This window comes from Heteronotia binoei, chromosome 20, assembly GCF_032191835.1.
Source record: "Heteronotia binoei isolate CCM8104 ecotype False Entrance Well chromosome 20, APGP_CSIRO_Hbin_v1, whole genome shotgun sequence".
Taxonomy (NCBI): Eukaryota; Metazoa; Chordata; class Lepidosauria; order Squamata; family Gekkonidae; genus Heteronotia; species Heteronotia binoei.
Window position 1 is genome coordinate 28,000,211 of NC_083242.1, and position 25,052 is coordinate 28,025,262.

Sequence of the window (25,052 nt, forward strand, 5' to 3'; positions counted from 1 at the left end):
CAAACTGTAAGTACAATATTCTTGCTAATGATATGCAAACAACTGAAGAAAAAAAATTGAGTGGTATTAATTAAAGGCGGAAAAACCCTATCATAAACGCAACCCCAAGCTATTCATTTCACTGTAGGAATCATTCCAGATTGCTGAAAATACCTATTTTAAATTCTTCTTTTAATTTTTTTTTTCCAGGATAGGGGCTGGTTTTGGCTTCTCAGAGCAGCAGATGGGAATGATGGAGACTGCTCGATTAATTAGCGGTCTTTGTTCATGTCGCAGGGACACCATGTGGAGCGCCTGTCTAAGTAAACCCAGTTTTTTTGAAAACGCAAAAGGAACGCCGTCAATAGGAACCACGCGGGATGGCTTTCCTGCGCTGCAGATCGCTTAATTAGGGCAAATGGACCCCCCTCTCCTCTGCCAATCTTAAAGCCAACTCGTTAACTTGGAGCAGTTCAACAACTACAGTTAGGACAAGAGCATTTTTACGGTCAAATTTCGGGAAGGGGAAAAACGCACCAGATGGGGAGTTTTGTTACCAACCCAAGTTTCATAGCTAGATTTATTTATTTAGAGCAGGGGTGTCAAACTCATTTGTTATGAGGGCCGGATCTGACATAAATGAGGCCTTGTCGGGCCAGGCCATGTCAGGTTGGGCTGGGCCATGTCGGGCCAGGCCATGTGTCTACCTATTGAAGATTAGGTAGCAGAGATATAAATTTATAAACACAATTAAATATATATATATTTTAAAACTTAAAACATGCTTAAAACATTAGCACTCGTTGGCCTTAAAGGTGCTTTCTTTGTATCTCTCCCATGGGATCCAGGGAACAGAGCAAAGTTCAGGAGGCCAGAAGAGGGAGGAGCCCCAGCCAAGAGAAAGAAGAGAGGCTTGACTCAGTAGCTCTGCTGTGCGATTGAGAGAACCTGGCAAAACAAGCTCTGTCTTTCCCCCTTCCTCCCCAAGGGAGGAGCTTCAGCCAATGGAGGGAACAGAGACTTTGCTCTGTAGCTCTGCTGTGCGATTGAGCAAGCCTTTCAAATCAAGCTGTGATGCAGAAGGAAACGAGAGAGACGGAGAAGGAAGCAGACGACAGCCAGTTACTCGGGGGCCTGATAGGAGCCCCCCGGGGGCCTAATTCGGCCCCTGGGTCACATGTTTGACCCTCCTGATTTAGAGATTCTGGCTTCCCACACACACACACCCCCACCCCACAAAGGGTAGGCCATCTGGCATCGACCTACGCCTGGGTTTTTCATGTCATGGCTCTGTGGAAGGGGGTCCCTGAAGAGAGAGAGTGGCCCCCTCCCTGGAGATCCTCAGCAGGCACTGTGAGGCTTGTCAATTGGCCAGGGCTTTGGAGGGAATTTGAGTGGCGGGGGGGGGAGGGGGTGTGGGAGGGAGGGAGAGATTGAGGGGTTGTTATTTGATGCTGGTTTGAACTGAAAATGTCGAAAGCCACAAGGAACCACAAGGGATGTTGGGGGCACAGATGTTTTAGTTGGCTGGTAAGTAGGTAAGCACATAGGAAGGTAGACCGACCAAGATGGGCGGCTGTGTTCGCCTGTCTGCGGCAGCAGAAAAGAGCAAGAGGCAAGGAGCATCTTAAAGACTAACGGAACTGATGGCTGGGTAAGGAGCTCACGTTCTCAGCTGGACTCACAAAATGGCTCCCTCGTAGCCAGCCCCCATATTTTCTCCTTCCTCCATCTTTGCTTCAGTCTTCCCCTCTCCTGCCCGCAAGATAGCAATGCAGTCTGGGGGGACGGGGGGGGGGGGGCAAAGGAATGTCTGATGCCATCTAAAATAAAGTAGGAGTCGAGTTGCACCTTTAAGACCAACAAAGTTTTGTTCAGAATGTAAGCTTTTGTGTGCTCTAAGCACACTTAGTTGGACTTAAAGGTGCCACTTGACTCCTACTTTGTTCTACTGCTTCAGACCAACACGGCTGCCCGCTTGGATCTATTTTGATGCCATCTAAGATAATGTAGCCGATTCTTGGTCTTTTCGCTTTTAATTCTGTTTTTAATGGTTGTTCGTTGCCTAGAGCCTTGCACTGTGGGGGAATGGCTGATCCAGAAATCAAATATATAGATAAAATTCTTAGCTGTATCTGAAGAAATTAATGGGGACAAAAGCTCATACCCTGCCACAAATTTAAGTAGGTATGTGGGCAGATAGGCAGACAGACAGATACACTCCATGTTTCTTCCTGGTGCGGACCCAAAACCACACTGGTCTCCCCTTTGCAATTTTGTCTTCACAACAACCAACCTGTGAAGTAGGTGAGGCTGAGAGCGAGTGATCGGCCAAAGCTCCCCCCCCCCCCAGTGAGCTTCCACGGAGAGTCAGGATTCGAACCTGGGTCCCTAATCTGACACTCTAAATGGCACATGCTGGGGTTCTCTATAAGCTACCGTTGTTTTATTAACTATAGTCACAGACTGTAAGCATGTTGCAACTATGCGACCATCTGCAATTGGGTTTTAACTTGATATACTGTTTTATTTAACTGTATAATTTAAATTGTTATTTTAAAATGAAGCTATCCACCCTGAGTCCAATCTTGGGAAACGGCAGAATAATTAAAAAAAAAACAAAACCATAAAGGCAGCCCCCCTGTGCAAGCACCAGTCGTTTCCAACTCTGGGGTGACGTTGCTTTCACGTTTTCACGGCAGACTTTTTACGGGGTGGTTTGCCATCACCTTCCCAGTCATCTACGCTTTCCCCCCAGCAAGCTGGGACTCATTTTACCGACCTCGGAAGGATGGAAGGCTGAGTCAACCTTGAGCCGGCTACCTGAACCCAGCTTCCACTGGGATCGAACTCAGGTCGTGAGCAGGGAGCTCAGACTGCAGTACTGCAGCTTTACCACTCTGTGCCATGGGGCTCTAAAGGTAAGGTAGTCCCCTGTGCAAACACCAGTCGTTTCCGATTCTGGGGTGATGTCGCATCACAACGTTTTCACGGCAGACATTTTTACGGGTGGTTTGCCATTGCCTTCCCCCAGTCATCTCCATTACCCCCCCCCCCAGCAAGCTGGGGACTCATTTGACCAACCTCGGAAGGATGGAAGATGAGTCAACCTGGAGCTGGCTACCAGAACCCAGCTGAATACAAATCGACTAACAAACAAACAGACAGTCAACTGAAACATCACTTGTTCTAACCAACACACACAACCGGAGGCATTTGGAGACAAAAAATTCCATAGCGACAGCAATAAAACGAGAGATATTTTGCTTCTCTCCTTATCTGCCCCTTGATGATATCTCTCCTACTCTCACCGACGGTACATCTGGACACGGGAACCGGTTCGAATGATCTGGTGTCATCCTGACTGGACCAAAATATCTAGCAGCCCGTAACAAACACAAGTGCTTGTTGAAGAGAACATCATGCCCAGCTGGCTTATTATTAAGTCTCAGCTTCAGTGGAGGGACACAGTGTCGTGGGGCAAAGCAGCGTTTTTTTAAAATGTGCACATGGCCAATCGAATCTCCAGCAGCTATTCAGCTGTCTTGCAGGGCAAAAGCCTTATCTGGCCACACCCACTCCATAAAAACACTTGAAGGGCACCAGAAAACGTGTTGGAGGGGGCCATGGCACACACAGGCGCTTGGGATCCCTGCAGTACAGCATCTCCATCACTTTGCATGGGAAAAGCCCCAGGTTCAATCTCTGGAAACTTCTGTTAAAACCATCAGGTAGAAGGTAATGCAAAAAGACTCTAATTGTGACATTATCAGTTGGGGGGGGGGGGGGAGGTGAAGTTTGCTTTGCCCGGGGTGCCAGACAGTCTAAGGCAGGGGTGGCCAAACTGCAGCTCGAGAGCCACGTGTGGCTCTTTCACACATATCGTGTGGCTCTTGAAGCCGGCTTGGGAGAAGGCATTTGTCTCTTTAAATCACTTCTCCAAGCCGATAGCTAGCGGCTTGGAGAATGCATTTAAAGTTGCTTTCTTTCCACCTCTTCCTCCCCCCTACCATCTATTGGCCCCCCCACCCCGCCTGCCTGCCTTGTGGCCCTCAAACATCTGATGTTCGTGTCTTGTGGCTCTCAAACTTATCATGTTTATTCTATGTGGCTCTTATGGGAAATAAATAAATAAATTAACCGGAACCAGAAGGAAGGAAGGAAGGAAGGAAGGAAGGAAGGAAGGAAGGAAGGAAGGAAGGAAGGAAGGAAGGAAGGAAGGAAGGAAGGAAGGAAGGAAGGAAGGAAGGAAGGAAGGAAGGAAGGAGGAAGGAAGGAGGGAAGGAAGGAGGGAAAGAGGGAGGAAAGGAGGGAGGGAGGAGGGAGGGAGGGAGGGAGGAAGGAAGGAAGGAAGGAAGAAGGAAGGAAGGAAGGAAGGAAGGAAGGAAGGAAGGAAGGAAGGAAGGAAGGAAGGAAGGAAGGAGGGAGGGAGGGAGGGAGGGAGAAAGGAGGAAAAGGAGGAGGGAGGAAGGAAGGAAGGAAGGAAGGAAGGAAGGAAGGAAGGAAGGAAGGAAGGAAGGAAGGAAGGAAGGAAGGAAGGAAGGAAGGAAGGAAGGAAGGAAGGAAGGAAGGAAGGAAGGAAGGAAGGAAGGGAGGGAGGGAGGGAGGGAGGAAGGAAAGGAGGAAAGGAGGGAGGGAGGGAGGGAGGGAGGGAGGGAGGGAGGGAGGGAGAAGGAAGGGAGGGAGGGAGGGAGGGAGGGAGGGAGGGAGGGAGGAAGGAAGGAAGGAAGGAAGGAAGGAAGGAAGGAAGGAAGGAAGGAAGGAAGGAAGGAAGGAAGGAAGGAAGGAAGGAAGGAAGGAAGGAAGGAAGGAAGGAATGCTAAGAAGTCTGGCCACCTCTGGACTAGGGCCAGCCCTGACTCTACTCAAGCCCCTGCCCAAAGTGACAAAACTGACCCGACAGACCGCAGTTCTGACTCTATCAATGACAGCTGCTTGTCTGTGTCGCTGCACCAGCCAGCCTAAGTCTTGGCTTTTAGTTCAGAAGCCTGTCTTTGCAAGCGACTCTGAAGCATGAACTCCCCCTAGAAGCTAAATGACCAAACTGAGGCTACTGCACTTTATAAGAAGATAAAACTTGCTGGGAAAAGACAACAGTTGGGGAAAAGTTGAAGGCAGCGTGGAAAGAGAGTCCTCACAACGAGGTGGCCTGGCTCAATCAAGGCAGCCGCGGCCTTCAGTTTGCAAGCCCTGAGCAAGGCAGTTAGCAGTGGGACACTCTGAAGGTCGCAGGGTCACCGTAAGTCAGAAACAACCTGATGACACTTAACATGCATGTGTGAAAATATTAGAAGAACTTGACTGCTGTCTGCAACAGGGCCAGTGCGGTGTAGTGGTTAAGTGTGCGGGCTCTTATCTGGGAGGACCAGGTTTAATTCCCCACTCCTCCACTTGCAGCTGCTGGAATGGCCTTGGGTCAGCCACAGCTCTCGTAGGGGTTGTCCTTGAAAGGGCAGCTTCTGGGAGAGCTCTCTCAGCTGCACCCACCTCACAGGGTGTCTGTTTGTGGCAGAGGAAGGTAAAGGAGCTTGTAAGCCGCTCTGAGACTCTGATTCAGAGAGAAGGTGGGGTATAAATCTGCAGTAGTAGTAGTAGTAGTAAATAGTCATTGTCATCTTCTTTTTCTTCTTCTCAACAGCTCAGGCAATTCCAAAGGTTTGGAAACCCACTCTTTGTAAATATCTGCAGAGAGAACACCTTGCCAGGATTTTCGGAGCTCTGAAGGAGTCCTCTGCTTCAGAGGGCACTACGGTCTGGACTTCAGTTGACTTGAGAAAGAGTTAAAACACCTAAGCTGTGAATACAGTCGAGACCGAGAGCCTGTGCTAATTGGGAAATTCATTCCCAGCCAAGTCTGGAACGACGATTAACCTGCCGTCGATTCGAGAGCGCAGGTTCTATTACTGTTGCGAATTAATAAAAAAAATCCCTTATTTTCTGCAGAATGAAATTCCGACGCTCCAAAAGGGACAGTCTACTGACCAATCTAACAGTGGCAGTTTCCTTCTACCCTTCAACTCCGAACTGAACTCGAGGGTTTTACACAGTCAAGCCGTTGCATCTGGCCCTAACTCTAGCGGCTGTATAAATCACGTAGCCAATTGTAGTAATAATTTTAAAAGGCTTCAGCATTCACAAAAGATGCGGTTACTTGGTTATTCCAAACTTAAAAGAATTCCTGAGCATTCCAGCTCAAAATGGCAAAGCTGTGATTAAGTGTCCCTGCACACTAGGGGAGGGACAGTGGCTCAGTGGTAGAGCATCTGCTTAGTAAGCAGAAGGTCCCAGGTTCAATCCCCGGCATCTCCAACTAAAAAGGGTCTAGGCAAGTAGGCGTGAAAAACATCAGCTTGAGACCCTGGAGAGCGGGTGCCAGTCTGAGTAGACAAGACTGACTTTGATGGACCACGAGGGTCTGATTCAGTAGAAGGCAGCTTCATATGTTCATCAGGTGAGGAATGGTGGCTCAGTGGTAGAGCATCTGCTTAGTAAGCAGAAGGTCCCAAGTTCAATCCCTGGCATCTCCAACTAAAAAGGGTCCAGGCAAATAGGCATGAAAAACCTCAGCTTGAGACCCAGGACAGCTGCCAATCAGGGGAGGGACAGTGGCTCAGTGGTAGAGCATCTGCTTGGTAAGCAGAAGGTCCCAGGTTCAATCCCCGGTGTCTCCAACTAAGAAGGGTCCAGGCAAATAGGCATGAAAAACCTCAGCTTGAGACCCAGGACAGCTGCCAATCAGGGGAGGGACAGTGGCTCAGTGGTAGAGCATCTGCTTGGTAAGCAGAAGGTCCCAGGTTCAATCCCCGGCATCTCCAACTAAAAAGGGTCTAGGCAAGTAGGCGTGAAAAACATCAGCTTGAGACCCTGGAGAGCCGCTGCTAGTCTGAGTGGACAATACTGACTTTGATGGACCGAGGGTCTGATTCAGAAGAAGGCAGCTTCATGTGTTCATATATGCTTCATATGCACGACCTGACAGGAGCTGAGTGGGAGATACAGCAACTAGCTAGCCTCTAAATGACAGTGCAAGTATAGAGTGCTGGATGTGCCCATCATCCAATGGGAGATCATTTCTGATCGGCTGGCGGCTGTGGTTACTGCCCAGGTTGGTTCTGGCATGCCCTGGGAGTACGGGAAAAGAGCATCACCGACACACAGAGACGGGGACAGTCAGGGCTTCCCGCCCGTGAACCAGAAGAAAAGGGCCCTTCATCGTACCATGGTTGACTGTGACGTCTCCACAGTTTTGTCACCAGTTATTTTCCAATTCTGTTTGCAGATCCAAAACCCCTCCGAGCTTTCTTTTTCATTTGTGTTGTAAAACAAAACGTGCCATCCTTCGAAGTGAGAATCAGCATTCTGAATCTTAATACTTGGGAGATTAAGGTATTTGTAATACACACACAGACACGCACAGCAATCCTAGTTCTGTTAAAAGCTTTTAAAGCACCGCTGCAGCGGGGAGAAAAAAAACCCCACCAGGTGTGTTTGAAAAATACAGAAATGCCATTTGCGTTGATTCGACTGCAGCTGGGTCCCTTGGAATCTCCGGATAACAGGGAAGAAGCAAAAGATGCCTGCTCCCCGTTTTCTTTCCCTCCCGTGGCCGCCATGCATTAAATCTGATCATATGGTTCAAAGCTTCCATTATCTACTGTCATGGAACTGTGGTGCTTCGAAGATGACTTCACTCAGCGCTTAATGCGCTTCTCCGATGTGGAGGGCGAGCGGATGACCTTCATGAGAATCCTGCACGGCCACATTTTCCCATGATCACAGGCTGAGGGTCAAAGGTCAGTTTCACCTGCCCCCCCCCAATCATGGGATGCGGAGTTGTCACCTGTTTACAGCAAATGCTCCTTCCCCCGCTAGTGCCCTCGAGTTACAGTGACCTCATACGGGCTGCCACGGCAAGAGGCAAACAGAGGTGGTTTGGCATGGCCTGCCTCTGCGTAGCAACTCTGGACTTCCCTGATGGTCTTCCAGCCAAGGGTGGACCCTTCGCTTCTGAGATCTGACTGGAATGAACTAGTCCAGAGATGGCCAAACTATGGCTTGGGAGTCATGTGTGGCTCTTTCACACATATTGTGCGGCTCTCAAAGACCCACTACCCCGTCGGCTGGCTTGGAGAAGGCATTTCTCTCTTTAAGTCACTTCTCCAAGCCAAGCCAGCCAGAGGCTTGGAGAATGCATTTAAAGTTAAAGTCGCTTTCTTTCCACCTTTCCCTCTCTCCTTCATTTATTTTCCTTCCTTCCTTCCTTCCTTCCTTCCTTCCTTCCTTCCTTCCTTCCTTCCTTCCTTCCTTCCTTCCGTCCTTCCTTCCTTCCTTCCATCCATCCATCTATCTTGTGGCTCTCAAAATCTGACGTTCATGACTGGCAGCTCTCAAACATCTGACATTTATTCTGGGTGGCTCTTACGTTAAGCAAGTTTGGCCACCCCTGAACCAGCCTATGTTATCAAAGGACAGAGCAAGAGATGAACAGAGGTTATTTGCCCTTCGCTGGCGGTCTCTTTTATGAGTACTAACTAGAGCTGACTCCTGCTTAGCTTTTGAGAACTGATCAGGGCTTTTTTTGGTAGCAGGAACTCCTTTGCATATTAGGCCACACCCCTCTGACGTAGCCGATCCTCCTGGAGCTTACAGTAGGCCCTGATGAAGAGCCCTGTAAACTCTTGGAGGATTGGCTACATCAAGGGTGTGCGGTCTAATATGCAAAGGAGTTCCTGCTACAAAAAAAGAAGCCCTGGATCTGACCATATTGGGCTAGCATGGACCACCCGGGTCAGGGCAGGGCTACTAATTTTGCCCAGTCCTCCCCACCCCCAGTGGTTCCAGCTGCTGCGTTTCCAGATGCCCATCACAACACATTGGAACAATAAAGGTGAACGGCTAAGAGATTAATTCCCCCCCCCCCAACCTGCTAATGGTTTTATATAATTTACGAAGCACTTAACAAACTTTTTTGTTGGAATGCCACAAAAGTACTCCCCTCCGTTTTTTAAAAAAGCAATTTCATGGCTTTGATAGCAGAAATAGGGTAATTAGTATAATTGAATGCCAACAGTTTCATTCATTATACTGTTCTGTAATTTTTTTTTTTTTACTGAGTACCCTTTATTATCCCGAATTACCTAGAGCAGGTGTGGCCAACGGTAGCTCTCCAGTTTTTTTTTTTTTTGCCTACAACTCCCATCAGCCCCAGCCGTTGGCCATGCTGGCTGGGGCTGATGGGAGTTGTAGGCAGAAAAACATCTGGAGCGCTACCGTTGGCCACCCCTAACCTAGAGCAGCTACATTCAAGTCCAGTAATACCTTCGAAACCAACAAGATTTGGGAGGCATACACTTCCAGGTATCAAAACATACCTCCATCGTGTACATTTCATGGTTAAAAACAGGGTTTTGGTGTAGAAAAAACCCGGCAGGAACTCATTTGCATATTAGGCCAACCCCCCCCTCCCCTGATGTCACCATTGTTTCCCGCAGGGCTTTTTTTTGTGTGGGGTGATCTTGGCATTGGAAACTGTGCCGCATTTCTCAAAGGTCACTGAGTAGCACTTGGCCATGCCTTGCTGCAGCTGCCGAAGGACCTAGCGACAACGACAGCATAAATGAGGACCTGTTGAACTGAACAGGATACGAGGGTGTAAAAATATACAGCAACGGGCCCCAAATGTTCTCCACAGGAACCGTGGAATTCCAAAAGCACAAGCACCAGAATCGTGAATAAACTGCTAAGACCAATATTTTAACAAGAAATAACGTAGCAAACTAGAATTTAATCTGCATTTAGCAAATTCATTTTTTAAAAATCCGTATTTTTCAGGTAAAGCAACATTCGGTGCATATTTTAGAGACACCCGGTCCACAGCTTAAAGCAGGGATGGAAACGACTCGTGCTTGCACAGGGGACCTTTCCTTTTTTGTAGAAAAAGCCCAGTGGGAACTCATTCACATATTGGGCCACACCTCGATGCCAAGCCAGCTGGAACTGCATTCCTGCTCAAAAAAAGCCCTGGTTTAGAGAGCCAGTTTGATGTAGCGGTTAAGTGTGAGGACTCTTATCTGGAAGAACGGGGTTTAACACCCCAGCCTTCCACTTGCAGCTGCTGGAATGGCCTTGGGTCAGCCAGAGCTCTTGCAGAAGTTGCCTTGAAAGGGCAGCTTCTGTGAGAGCTCTCTCAGTCCCACCCACCTCACAGGGTGTCTGTTGCGTGTGGGAGGAAGAGATAAAGGAAATTGTGACCGCTCTGAGACTCTGAAATCCAATATCTTCTTCATCTTCTTCTTCAAAGCCCTGTTCTCTTAAAGTGGACTAGCAGGCTTCACTATTTCTCATATGAAGAATAAGAATAAGATAGAAGATATTGGATTTATATCCCGCCCTCCACTCCGAAGAGTCTCAGAGCGGCTCACAATCTCCTTTATCTTCCTCCCCCACAACAGACACCCTGTGAGGTGGATGAGGCTGAGAGGGCTCTCACAGCAGCTGCCCTTTCAAGGACAACCTCTGCCAGAGCTATGGCTGACCCAAGGCCGTTCCAGCAGGTGCAAGTGGAGGAGTGGGGGAATCAAACCCGGTTCTCCCAGATAAGAGTCCGCACACTTAACCACTACACCAAACTGGCTCTCCTATGAACTTTCTGAGAACCAGGAACATCCACACTGTCAATGCAGTCCTCCACTGCAGCCCAGAACAGTGCCGCACTGTGAGAAGCAGGCAGAAGAACAAACTCAGCGTGGCATTTTTTTTAAAAAAAAAAACCCACTCACCTGTTGTGAACTGGCCTTTGAGTTTCTGGAAGACGGGATCTTGAGCCGTGGCCTGGGCCCTCCTGGCTAGTGACTCTGAAGCGGCGCTGGAGAACATGGTGGAGACGTTAGAGACATTCTCCAGGCCGACCCCAAAGGTGCTGACGAGTTTCTTGACAAAATTCAGCGTGTGTGGGGTGATCTTGGCATCGGAAACTGCGCCGCATTTCTCAAAGGCCACCGAGTAGCATTTGGCCAAGCCTTGCTGCAGCTGCCGAAGGACCTAACAACGATGACAACGTAAATGAGGACCGGTCAAACTGGACAGGAGACAAGGGTGTAAAAATATACAGCAATGGGTCCCAAATGTTCTCCGCGGGAACCTTGGCATTCCAAAAGCACAAGCACCCAGAACCGTCAATAAGTCGCTAAGACCAATATTTTCACAAGGAAGCAGTAACGTAGTAAACTGGAATTTAATCTGCATTTAGCATGTTCCTTTTTTTTAAAAAAAAATCCACATTTTCCAGGTAAAGCGACATTCAGTCCACATTTTAGAGACACCCGGTCCACAGCTTAAAGCAGGGGTGGCCAACCTTGCTTAATCTAAGAGCCGCACAGATTAAACGTCCGATGTCTGAGAGCAGCAAGACATGAATGTCAGATGTTTGAGAGCAGGCAGGCAGGAAGGAGAGAGGGAGGTGGAACGAAAGCAACTTTAACTTTAAATGAAATCTCTTCGCTGCTGGCTGGTTTGGCTTGGAGAAGGGATTTAAAGAGAGAAATGCCTTCTCCGAGCTGGCCAATGGGGCGGTGGGGGCCTTGGGAACCACATGATGTGGGTGAAAGAGCCACATGTTTGGCCACCCCTGGTTTAAAGAGATACTCAGTCCAAATTGAATCCTCAGTCCAAACTGGGTCCAAATTGAAACTCAGTCCAAACCTTCAGGCCCTGAGCTGAAACTTTTGAAAAAGATTAAAGTTTGCAAATTCAGATACAATGACTTCCCCACTCCAAATCCAGTTCCTCATACGGTGAGAAACAGTAAGTGAAAAGAAGCATGTCCCTGGTTAAATTGGTGAAGCTACTGTGTATTTCACACTGGGGTCAATGCTGGTTTCTAAGAGGCCTTGCCCAGAGCAGAGAATTCTTGGCTACATTCCAGGACACACATATGAAATGGACATGCAACCCACAGCATATGCCCCCATAATCCTCTGAAACGCACAAGGGTTCAAAGGCAGACACTGAGGTGGAAGGCCTTCCCCAGAAATGCATGACTGGTCAGGAAAATATGTCCAAGGGTAATCAACTTGAGGCCCTGTAACCAGGAGTGGGATTCTAGCAGGAGCTCCTTTGCATATTAGGCCACACACCCCCTGATGTAGCCGATCCCCCAAGAGCTTACAAAAAAGAGCCTGGTATGCTCTTGGAGGATTGGCTACCTCAGGGGGTGTGGCCTAATATGCAAAGGAGCTCCTGCTAGAATTCCACCCCTGCCTGTAACCATGTCACAGCCACTGATCCCACAGGGGAGACAGATCACACATCTGGTGATGGAAGAGGGGCGGCAAATCACACATCTGGTGATGGAAGAGGGGAGGCTAATCACACATCTGGCTATATACGGCTGATGGCACAGCTGGTTATATATGAGGGGAGACTAGTCACAAAACCTAGCAATTCTCCTTAGGCCAAAACTGATTTCTAAAGCTCAAGTCGGACTGTTTGAGTCATCAATTACTAATTCATCAGACTGGTTATTTGGATTTCTTCCACTGACTGGGTTGGCTTTATTGAGTGGTTGTTGCATCTCTTCAAGGGGCCAGCATGATAAATATTATATGACATTAAGCCGAAATAGTTTGTAGTGCTTTGTAAACTCCTTTGGAGTGAAACTGAACTCTTTGATTATACATCGGTTTATTGCACAGCATATGTTGGATTATACCTGTGCACAAGGGTCAAGCCTCGATATATCGGGAAGATTAAAAGAAGGGGGCTTGAAACATTTATGATGGTGATGAAAAATACCTCCTCGTGCCAGTTTTCTCGGAACCACACCATCTGGTCGACAATCCCCTCCAGAGAGGAAAGGAGCGTTGGGTGCAGTTCCCGCTGCATGTGCATGATCCGGCTGCAACGCCACATCGGAGCGGTGGCTCTGATCGGCCCAGGGTCAGAGGCGGAATGCGACTGGCTTCCTACTGAACTTGGCTGCTGCTGCCCGGAATCTGGAAGGGGAAGGGGGAAGAACGCCCAGAACAGAATAAGTAATACTGAAAAAGTGTTCCACAGGCTTAAAAAATATGTTGAAATTTCACTGAGAAAATATTAAAACAATCGTGATCGGCAACGCTGAGGACAAAATAACTGTGCAAATACCTTTTGTTACAAATATTCATTGTTACAAATAACTGTATCCAATACCTTTTGTTACAAATATTCATTTCTACAAAGCCTCTGAAACCCAGAGCCAGGAGGCAACGTCAGGGAAAGGCCTCATCCTCTACGCCCTTTCGTTGGCCCTCCAGAGGAACTGGTTGGCCACTGTATGAGATGGGATGCTGGACTAGCTGGACTATTGGTCTGATCCAGCAGGGCTCTTCTAATGTTCTATGAAGGCCTCAGCCTCTATGCCCTGTTGTTGGCCCTCCAGAGAAACTGGTTGGCCATTGTGTGAGACTGGATGCTAGAATAGATGGACCCTTGGTCTGATCCAATAAGGCTCTTCTGATCTGGGGAAGGCCTCGGCCTTTATGCCCTGTTGCTGGCCCTCCAGAGATACTGGTTGGCTGCTGTGTGAGGCAGGAGGCTGGACTAGATGGGCCACTGGTCTGATCCAGCAGGGCTCTTCTGATGTTCTTATGAAGGCCTCAGCCTCTATGCCCTGTTGCTGGCCCTCCAGAGGAACTGGTTGGCTGCTGTGTGAGGCAGGAGGCTGGACTAAATGGACCACTGGTCTGATCCAGCAGGACTCTTCTTAATATTCTTAACGGGGAGGCCTCAGTCTCTATGCCCTGTTGTTGGATGTCCAGAGAAACTGGATAGATGGCCAATATCTGAGACAGGATGCTGGACTAGATGGACCTTGGTCTGAATCCTCCAGCACATGTTCTTATCAGTAGAAATGCCTCAACCTCTATGCCCCATCTTACAGATGGTCACTCTGTAAGACAGGAGGCTGGACTAGAGGAACCATTGGTCTGATCCAGTAGTGCTCTTCCTATGTTCTTATCAGGGAAGGCCTCATCCTCTGTGCCCTGTTGTTGAACCTCCAGAGGAACCAGCTGGTCAGTGTACAGGATAGGATGCTGAACTAGATGGACCACTGATCTGATCCAGCAGGGCTCTTCTTATCTACTTTAACAAAGTGAATAAAACAAAACTGTTTCTGAGAAAGCTGATGCTGAGAAATGGGACAGGTTTTATGACCTCCTGCTTCCTCTTAAACAGCTTCCCGTTTACGGTAAAATGGTGAAGTGTCTTTCTAAACTGAATTTCAAGTCCTCTTTCCATTCATAAAATCCCACGATGTGAATGTACCTCACTGTCAGCATTAACCAGAAAGGAGGCAGTCACTGCCCACACACCATTATGGCAAAGAATATGAGGATACTGTCATCAGTTTCCAGAACAGTGAAGTCTGCTGTGTCATAACAGGCTGCGTTGTCAGCCATTCCTTCATTTCCAGCATTTGGAAGTGATTTTTAAAATGTCCTTCTATGCACTTGGAGGCACAGGTTTATGCCTTTGGAGGGTTAGTTTTATGACATTTTAATACTTAATGCATCCCATTGAATAGTCCACGTACTCTTGGACGATAAGAGAGTTTTCTATTGTGTTTCAGTTCCTTAAATGTGTGCGTATTTGTGTGTGTGTTTTGTGGGTTTTTAAAAACTGAATGGTTTATGCCATTAAAGGTTTTGAGTCTTGAGTCTGAAAAACCGTCAGAATATGATGACACATGGAAACCAGTTTTGGATTTTTTATGCGATAAGGATATAATCTCCTCGATGCAACTAAAGGTAGGTGGTTGGTAATTATAAATTTAGGTTCTGTAGCAGTGTCGATGGTTAGCTTGGTTATTACGTTTTATGGCATGGTTGTATGTTTTCTGATTGTTTTATAGCTTGCATTTTATGATTTTTTGATTTTTAAAAAAAAAAAAGAATCTGAAAAACTGAACGGGAGGAGGGAAATGAAACACTGCACACCTTAAGGACAGGAAATACGAACTACCCCGTGGAGTAATCGGAGTTACATTCGTGACGAATGATTCCAAAATGGTGAAAGTCTTAGGAAGACTGTGAGAGGGGAGGCAGGAAGAGATGAGCCGTTGCTTGACAGCTGTGGCCCTTCCTTATATACCAATGGGTACTCTGGGGTCGTGCCCCATGGCACAGGGTGGTAAAGCTGCAGTCCTGCAGTCCAAGCTCTCTGTTCATGACCTGAGTTCGATCCCAGCAGAAGCTGGGTTCAGGTAGCCGGCTCAAGGTTGACTCAACCTTCCATCCCTCCGAGATCGGTAAAACATATGAACATATGAAGCTGCCTTATACTGAATCAGACCCTTGATCCATCAAAGTCAGGGATTGAACCTGGGACCTTCTGCTTACCAAGCAGATGCTCTACCACTGAGCCACCGTCCCGCCTCAAACAAAATGAGTACCCAGCTTGCTGGGGGGAAGTGTAGAGGACTGGGGAAGGCAATGGCAAACCACCCCGTAAAAAGTCTGCCGTGAAAACATTGTGAAAACATTGTGGCAGTGACGTCACCCCAGAGTCGGGAACGACTGGTGCTTGCACAGGGGACTACCTTTACCTTTTTCACTTTGGAAGGAATTTTCCTACAGGCCAGACTGGCCCAGGGACCCTGGAGGCTTTTTTTGCCTTCCTCTGGGCCCAGAGCAGGGGTCATCTGGGGAGAGGGAGGTATTTATGAATTTCCTGTGTTGTGCAGGGGGTTGGACTAGAGGACCCCTGAGGTCCCTTCCGGCTGCAGGTTTCTATGTTTCTTATTGAATAATAAAATAATTGCCACAGCAGTTCAGATCGTGCGGTGGGGGAATCATTCCCCCACCCTGGAATTTTGTGTTACAATAAGGCATTTTAAAAACCTGGCAAGTCATGAACCAGAGAGGTGAAGCCCCTCTCCTTGGGATAATGGGGGTCTTTGCAAGAAAGCTGCGTATGCCTCCCCTTGAATGAAGAGGAGGCACCATCCATTCCAGGATCCCAGCCTCCACTGTCAAAGAACAAGACAGTGTCAAAAACATCTCTTTCTCTCTCTCAAACGCTATGCTTTCACTGCGCACTATTTGTACTCTAACACAAAGTTCATGTAATATGTATCCTTTGAAAAGGATGGGGCGGGGGGAAGAGTCAGCGTGGTGTAGTGGTTAGTGTTGGACTAGGATCTGGAAAACCTTGGTTCAAATCCCCCACCCCCCCACCACGGAAGCCGGTTGGGTGACCATGGGCTAGTCACAAACTCTCAGCCTGACCTACCTCACAGGGTTGCTGTGAAGGTAAAATGGAGAAAAGCAGAACAACGTAAGCCGTTTTGGGACCGCACTGGGGAGAAAGGTGGGATCTAATGTAAATGTAATAAATATACACGAATTCTGCCAGTCCGTGAGTTTGAGGACAGGCCATTGAGCGTATTCTGTTGCGGTGTTTTGCACTTACCGCTTTTGTAGCGTTCACGTTGCTCTATCTTCAGGGTTAAGTAGAGGGTCCTGATCGGGAAGTAGACGGCTTGGGGGTAGACTCGGCCAACCTGTTTGGCAATCAAACACATGTGAAAACCCAGAATTCGGGAACCGTATCATGAGCCAACCAAATTTGCCAACTTGTTTGCGGCTACCCAAATCTTTGCTTTAAGCATGAAAAGCTCCTTTAGTGACAACAATATGGCAAGTTAAACTTGGGGTATGTGAGTGTGTGTGTGTTTGCCCTTGCTGTTTTGGAAAGAGAAGCTGCCAAGGGCTCTATCGTATTACTCGGCAAGCGAAGCATCTGCATAATGCAAGAGCTCAAGCAATGCAAAAACCCCTGCTTATGCAGATAAAAGAAGGGCGAGAGACCCCAAAAAGAGATTGTATGGCATTCAAATGAGACCACAATTCCCAGGGAGCCTCAGGCTGTTTGCTAGCCAGGCCTCTCAGAGTATAACTGAACTCCACGCAACGGCTACACCGAAAGAAGACAAATAGTAATAGCCACTTAATGTAAAGGGATACCACTTTCAACAAGCTGAGGTTTCATGACTCCTACGGAAAGGGGAGGGGAAAAAACAACCAAAGAGACATTATCGTTCCATTTTTGCCTTAAATCTATACGTTTCAGTGTCTCTTATATGAAGACAGCAATGCACCTGATGGGATTCTATGAGGCAAAGAGAAAGAAAGAAAGAAAGAAAGAAAGAAAGAAAGAAAGAAAGAAAGAAAGAAAGAAAGAAAGAAAGAAAGAAAGAAAGAAAGAAAGAAAGAAAGAAAGAAAGAAAGAAAGAAAGAAAGAAAGAAAGAAAGAAAGAAAGAAAGAAGGAAAGAAAGAAAGAGAAAGAGAGAGAGAGAGAGAGAAAGAGAGAAAGAAAGAAAGAGAGAAAGAAGGAAAGAAAGAAAGAAAGAAAGAAGGAAGGAAGGAAAGAAAGAAAGAAAGAAAGAAAGAAGGAAAGAAGGAAAGAAAGAAAAAGAGAAAGAGAGAGAGAAAGAGAGAAAGAAAGAGAGAAAGAAGGAAAGAAAGAAAGAAAAAAAGAAAGAAGGAAAGAAAGAAAGAAAGAAAGAGAAAGAGAAAGAGAGAGAAAAAGAGAAAGAGAAAAAAAAGAAAGAAGGCAAGCCCTTCATAAAACTTAAAAGCCCACTTAATGGCAGCAATAAATTAACCTGAACTTGTAATGAAACCATCTGAGAGCAGTACCAAGAAGCACAGTAACAGCTTCCCAGGCAACCTGATCGGAGTTAACCGTCCGCTTCTTCCTGTCTCTTCCACATTTAATTCTTTGTCTAGCTTATTTATATATAGCTACTCCATCAACTGAACCAGTAATAGATGCTGCCATAATGACAGAGGAGACCACAGACCCTCATCTGGTAAAGCAAATTTTACCTAGTTGTCCCCTCCTGCAGCTGCGTTGGACAAGTCAAGCGAGGCAGGACACACTCGCCTAGTTTGTGGGGTGAATTTTCTCGAGATCAGGCCCCCCCACACTAGAGATGCTTCTTCAGCTGGCTTTGGAAGAAAGAGATGCACCATGCAAGTCTACATGCATGCCTCGATCTACCAGAGGAAGTGCTCCAAGGCTGGTCTCCTCCCTTAATCCAAGCATCATGCAAAAAAATTTATTTCTAGAACAGGGGTGGCCAAACTGTGGCTCCGGAGCCACATGTGGCTCTTTCACACATATTGGGTGGCTCCCAAAGCCCCCACTGCCTCATTAGCCAGCTTGGAGAAGGCATTTAAAGTTAAATTTGTTTTCTTTCCACCTCTCCCTCCCTCTCCTCCCTCCCCCATCTATTTTCCTCCCTTCCTTCTACTCTCAAACATCTGATATTCACGTCTTGTAGCTCTCAGATATCCAACATTTATTCTACATGGCTCTTACGTTAAGCAAGTTTGGCCACCCCTGGTCTAGAACTATAGGTTTCCTTTCCACAGTGCACGTACGCACGAAGCTGCCTTATAATGAATCAGACCATCAGGGTCAGTACTGTCTATGCCGGGGTGGCCAACGGTAGCTCTCCAGATGTTTTTTTGCCTACAACTCCCATCAGCCCCAGCCAGCATGGCCAATGGCTTTGGCTGATGGGAGTTGTGGGCAAAAAAACATCTGGAGAGCTATCGTTGGCCACCCCTGGTCTATGCAGACACACAGCATCTCTCCAGGGTTGCAGGCTGAGATCTTTCACACCACCTGCCAGTGCTGAACTTTAACTGGAAATGGCATGGACTGAACCGGAGACCTTATGCCAAGCAGATGCTCTGCCAATGAACCTCAGTCCCAAACAGAACTCTCACATGCAGTTGCCTTCTACTGATTCGGACCCTCACAGTCCATCAAAATCAGCATTGCCTACTCTGACTGGCAGCGGCTCTCCAGGGTCTCAGGCAGAGAAAGGTCTTTCCCATCACCTCCTGCCTGGAGATGCTGGGGATTGAACCTATGGCCTTCTGCACACAAAGCAGAGGCTCTACATTCAGCCACAGTTCCCTTGGAACACATGAAACCGCCTTCTACTGAATCAGACCACTGGTTGGTCTTGTCTACTCAGCAGACAGCAGCCGCCCAGGGTCTCAGACGTACATCTTTCCCATCACCTCCTGCCCAGTCCTTTTAAATGGAGATACCAGAGACTGAACCCGGGACCTTCTGCATGCCAAGCAGATGCTCTCCCACGGAGCAACAGCCCCTCGCTATGCCTGCTCCACCATCACTGTCACAAAAAGAGCACGCGGCATTTTTCAAGGAACTGCAAAGCATCCTGCTTTCCGTCTACCTTTCCATAAAGGGCACGACACACACCTGGAAACGCAAAAAGCAGCAAACGGGGCAGGCAGCGGAGGGTGTCATGCACTGCAGGGGCCAAGCTCATCCTAGCCGTTTCCTTTGTTGGCGTTATAAAGCCGTTAGTATAGAAAAAGTAGGGTAAAAGAAAATGCAGAAATAAAGCACACCCAGGTATTAAAAAAAACATATTCCATCTTCCAGTTCCGATCTTTTAAAAGTTATGAATTAAATCATTATAAAATAGCTTAGTTTACCATAAAAGGTAAAGGTAGTCCCCTGTGCAAGCACCAGTCATTTCTGACTCTGGGGTGACGTTGCTTTCACAATGCAGATTTTTTGCGGGGTGGTTTGCCATTGCCTTCCCCAGTCATCTACGCTTTCCCCCCAGCAAGCTGGGGACTCATTTTACCGACCTTGGAAGGATCAAAGGCTGAGTCAACCTCGAGCTGGCTACCTGAAAACCCAGCTTCTACTGGGGATCAAACTCAGGTCATGAGCAGAGCTTAGGACTGCAGTACTGCAGCTTTAACACTCTGCGCCACGGGGCTCTATTATACAGAGGAAAGGAAAGGTCCCATGTGCAAGCACCAGTCATTTCCGACTCTGGGGTGACGCTTTCACGTTTTCATGGCAGACTTTTTATGGGGTGGTTTGCCATTGCCTTCCCCAGTCATCTACGCTTCCCCCCCAGCAAGCTGGGGCTCATTTCACCGACCTCGGAAAGATGGAAGGCTGAGTCAACCTGGAGCCGGCTACCTGAACTAGCTTCCGCTGGGATTGAACTGAGGTTGTGAGCAGAGGGCTCCGACTGCAGTACTGCAGCTTTACCACTCTGCCTGGAAGAACCCTGCCACAGTTTCCGTAACATCATCAGCAGTATTGTTCAGCAGAAAAAGCAATTTGTGTGAGTCAGGTAAATCTAAAACGCTACCAAAAACTGGTGATAAGATGCTATGCCGTACACTGATGTCGCGACAGCATTCCGATAGCACGCGGGATACGGTCTCGAAGGCACCGCTTCCGCAGGGGCCGTACCTGACTGATGAGGTTCAGGAGGAGTTTGCCCTCAGACCCAACCAGGCAGGTTAACAGCTGGGGGATCCAAGCCAGCCACTGGATGGGCGGGACCCCCACGCAGTACTTGTCGATAGCTTCCGCCAAGGTGTTCTTGTCGTCATCGAAGCTCAGGAGCCAAAGAACCTAAAAATGAAAAAAAGCAGTCGGGATGAGTGTTGCCTCTGAGTTAGTGTGAGCCAGCTCCCAGCTTTTCAGCCTGCAGCTCACATGCTTTTGTCTTGGCTCAGGAAAGATGGCCCCAGAGAAAACTGATTTATGCAGGAGCCAAACCGCTCGCTCACAACTTTGATGCCAGTAGCTCACAAAGTAGAGTTTTTGCTCACGGGGCTCCACAGCTTAGAGGGAGCACTGGTTGGAATGTCACAACGTCTACCTGGCGGAACCAACTACCAGATGAGGTGCGGGCCCTGCGGAGTCTTGCTCAACTCCGCAGGGCCTGCAAGACTACTCTCTTCCAGCCGGCCCTCTCTTAACGTGGATCCTAGCCTATTTATATACGGTCATCATAAATTACAAGAGGAGAACATTTAGAATATAGCACCTGAAAACGTTAGAATTTAACGAATTGATGGTTTTAATTATAATGGTTTTTTTTAACGTAATAGCAAATATTGTAAATTGTATACTGTATGATATAATGTTTTATTATTGTAACCTTGTATTTATGCCATATTTTGCGAGCCGCCCTGAGTCTGCTGTGGCGGGGAGGGCGGGATATAAATTATTATTATTACCTACCTACACACACACACACACAGATAGACAGGCAGACAAAGGAAAGAGTTGGCCAGCTGCATTTCAATATGCCCCGGGTGGACAGAGGAACAGAAAGGCGCAGTTCCCCTTTGCTAGAATTTAATCATCATTTTCTTCTTCTCAAAGCATCTTAACAAAATAAAACACGATGAAAAGTATACAATGACCCCTCCCTTTCCAATAGAGGAAAACTTCATCGAGAGCCAATCAGATACACGATTATGCCCCTCCCTCCCCTGCCCCTCCCGGGGTCCTTTGTTGATGGCTCTTGCAGGCCCCCTATTTTGGCTAACTGCCTACAGAGCCCCCAAGAGTCAATATTTCCCGAGAGGACAGAGGAACGCTCGGCGGGTGAATGGGAAGGCACAGCTTCCCTTTGCCAGATGTCAACAAAGAAAGAAAATGTATTCTCTTGGACTGCACTGGAATGGATATTACAAGGGTGTCGCTGCTACCAGTTGGCATGATGAACGGTCTGTGGCAACCTGTCTTGCCTGAAATCAATGTATGAAACATACACCGTGTTTCTCTACATGGGGCTGCCCCCTGTACCGAACTCGGAAACTGCAGCTAGTGCAGAATGCAGCAGCCAGACTGTTAATGGGACGACCTCGGTGGGAACATGTACGGCCTAGGCTGCGGGAACTGCACTGGCTGCCAACTGCGTACCGAGTCCGTTACAAGGTGCTGGTTATTACCTTTAAAGCCCTATATGGCCGAGGACCTGCCTACCTTAGGGACCGTCTCTCTCCATATGTTACCCAGAGAGCACTGAGATCTAGTTCACAAAATCTTTTGAAAATCCCTGGACCAAAGGAGGCTAAGTTAAAAACAACTAGAAGAAGAAGATATTGGATATATATCCCGCCCTCCACTCTGAAGAGTCTCAGAGCGGCTCACAATCTCCTTTACCTTCTTCCCCCACAACAGACACCCTGTGAGGCAGGTGGGGCTGGAGAGGGCTCTCACAGCAGCTGCCCTTTCAAGGACAGAGTCTCAGAGCGGCCTACAATCTCCTTTCCCTTCCTCCCCCACAACAGACACCCTGTGAGGTGGGTGGGGCTGGAGAGGGCTCTCACAGCAGCTGCCCTTACAAGGACAACCTCTGCCAGAGCTATGGCTGACCCAAGGCCATGCTAGCAGGTGCAAGTGGAGAAGTGGGGAATCAAACCGCACGCTTAACCGCTACACCAAACTGGCTCTAGGGAGCAAGCCTTCTCGATAATGGCACCCCAATGGTGGAACCAGCTGCCAGAGGAGGTGCGGGCCCTGCGGGATTTTAACCAGTTCCGTAGGGCTTGTAAAACCGCCCTCTTTCAACTAGCCTTTTAAGCTGAAATTAGCAGTAACATCAAGCCATCTTTATATATACTGAGTTTGTAGCACCGTTAAGTTTTACTGGATTTTAGACTATTTATGCAATTTAATTAATGTATGAACAGTTTTATATTGTTATTGTTTGATTTTATTGTTGTTGTATCATGGTATGTACCACGTCTTGTAAGCCACCCTGAGCCTGCCTCGGCGGGGAGGGCGGGGTATAAATAAAAATTTATTATTATTATTATTATTATTATTATTATTATTATTATTATTATTTGTGGTCCTTGTGGCAACTCCTTCTATCCACTAGACCGGGGGTGGCCAAACTGTGCCTCGGGAGCCACATGTGGCTCTTTCATACATATCATGCGGCTCTCCAAGTCCCCATTGCCAGGCTTGGAGAAGACATCTGTCTCTTTAAGTCACTTCTCTTTGCAGCTTAGGAAATGCATTTAAACCTGCTTTCTTTCTACCTCCCCATCTATTCCCTTCCTTCCTTCCCTCCTTCGTGTGTCTCGTAGCTCTCAGACATCTGACGTTTATTCTATGTGACTCTTACGTTAAACGAGTTTGGCCACCCCTGCACTAGACCAAGGATCTCCCACATGGTGCCCTTGAGCACCATGCTGCCTGTCGACAGCTTTGCAATCGCCCAGCAAATATATACGGAAGGTGGGTGGAGCCTAAGGGGGGGGGGGCTTTTGCCCAGCAGGACTTCTGACTGGTCACTGGAAAGCTGACTGGCAGTATAGATTTTTTTTAAAACGTCGGAGGTTGCATTCTTCTCAAAATGTCAAGCGTGCGGGTTCAATGACGAGTCAAAGTTGATGCAAAGACTATGTGTGTTGATAGACCAATACTTTGGCTGAAGCTGCTGCTTGAGAAGAATGAAACCGATACATTGATACGCAACTTTTAACGCATACTTCAAAGGGATTCCAAAGGTGGGGGGGCGCAAGGGAGCGTTCACACATAGAATATCAAAACTACATACATTCCCAGGGCGTTATCAACCATTCGGCCTTGCTATGCCCAGATGGCTCATCCTCCCGGGGGAGAATTCATGAGAAGGTGTTGATAACCTTGTTCTCTTCACACTACCCCTAATTAAGCAGTCATAAAGCGGGAGGCAAGCCAGGAAAGAATAATAAACTAACAACATTCGGTCTTCAGGGATCTTCCCCAGACCTGTCTCTGGCAAGGCCCTAAAACCATCAGTTATTGATCAGAGTTAGCCATGCTCGACAGCTTGGGCAGCAGTTGCCACCACAGGACAAAGACCTTCACCGTGGGGATCCGAGAAAATGTTTTTGAACAATACGTTTGTTTTAAAAGGCATCCCATTGAGCAGAGCTTTGTCACAAAACGCTGAAGCGTTTACTATCAGAGTAGAGCATAACCTTGCTCCCTGATCGTTTCTCGTCGGCTCCACCTCCAGCAGCGGCCATTTTGTGCCTGGCTCCACCTCCTGTAGCAGCCATTTTGTGGTCATACCCATCACGTGCATTAGAATTCTAAAAGGGCTCACGGACTCAAAAAGGGTTGGGGACTCTGGCTTAGGATGAAATATGGCGAGCTCCTCCTTGCAGGGCTGGGCGTGCACGCGCGGCCCTACCTCCCTCTGCGCGTGCATGGAAGCCCCACGATTCACCTTGGCTAAATACTTCCGCGACTTGCTCTCGTTCTGATGGCGGCAAGCGTGTAAATAGCAGGTGATGGCCGAGACGCCGAGGTGCAGCTGGCGCTCCTTCACAAAGATGTTCTCCAGGTAATCCCCCCACATCGCCCAGGCTTTCACCAGGACGTCATGCATCTGCACAGCGGCGGAGAAAGCTTTGTTGGCTTCTTCGGACCTGGGAGGGACAATACAAAATGGTGGCTCTGAACAGTTGGGTGCATCAGTTTACTCAACGATGAAGCTTTCCAAAAACGGAGCAACAGAACAAGAATATAACAATTCTTGGAGAAGTCTCGGAATGTCCCACGGGAACAAACAACCCTCCCCCTGAATGCATGACGTAAGCAAAACAATAAGAACGTTGGAAGCAGTTTTGCTTTGTCCCGGGGCCAACAGGAGAAGACAGTGCCACAATTTCCCCAGTTACATGCACGAATGAACAAAACCACCTTACACCGACTCAGATCTTGGGTCTAGCAAGGTCAGTCTTGTCTGTGCAGACTGGAGGCAGCTCTCGGGGGTATCAAGGATGATGTCCTTCGCATCATCTCATACCTGATTCTTTTAAGAGAGCCAGTTTGGTGTAGTGGTGAAGTGCGCGGACTCTTATCTGGGAGAACAGAGTTTGATTCCCCACTCCTCCACTTGCACCTGCTGGGATGGCCTTGGGTCGGCCATAGCTTTCATAGGAGTTGTCCTTGAAAGGGCAGCTGCTGTAAGAGCTCTCTCAGTCCCACCTACCTCAAAGGGTATCTGTTGTGTGTGTGGGGGGGGTGGGAGGTAAAGGAGATTGTGACCACTCAGATTCAGAGTACAGGGCAGGATATAAATCAAATATCTTCAATATCTTTTAGCCCCGATGCAACCCTTCCTGCCCTCCTTCTCGTGATCTGCCTAAGTAAGTTCACAGAATCAGCACTGCTTCAAATGGCCATCTAGTCGCTGCTGGTAGCGTCTGAAGCTCACTTTCAA

At 47.9% G+C, this 25,052-nt stretch overlaps 1 protein-coding gene across 1 annotated transcript in view; it reads right to left on the reverse strand.

Annotated features, from left to right (window-relative positions):
- Positions 1 to 25,052, reverse strand: part of TRRAP (transformation/transcription domain associated protein) — a 280,470-nt gene that overhangs the window by 60,196 nt on the left and 195,222 nt on the right. The window contains 5 exon segments of the mRNA XM_060260958.1: positions 10,758 to 11,019; positions 12,772 to 12,971; positions 16,429 to 16,519; positions 20,282 to 20,446; positions 24,054 to 24,255. Coding sequence (XP_060116941.1) covers positions 10,758 to 11,019; positions 12,772 to 12,971; positions 16,429 to 16,519; positions 20,282 to 20,446; positions 24,054 to 24,255 — 920 coding nt within the window.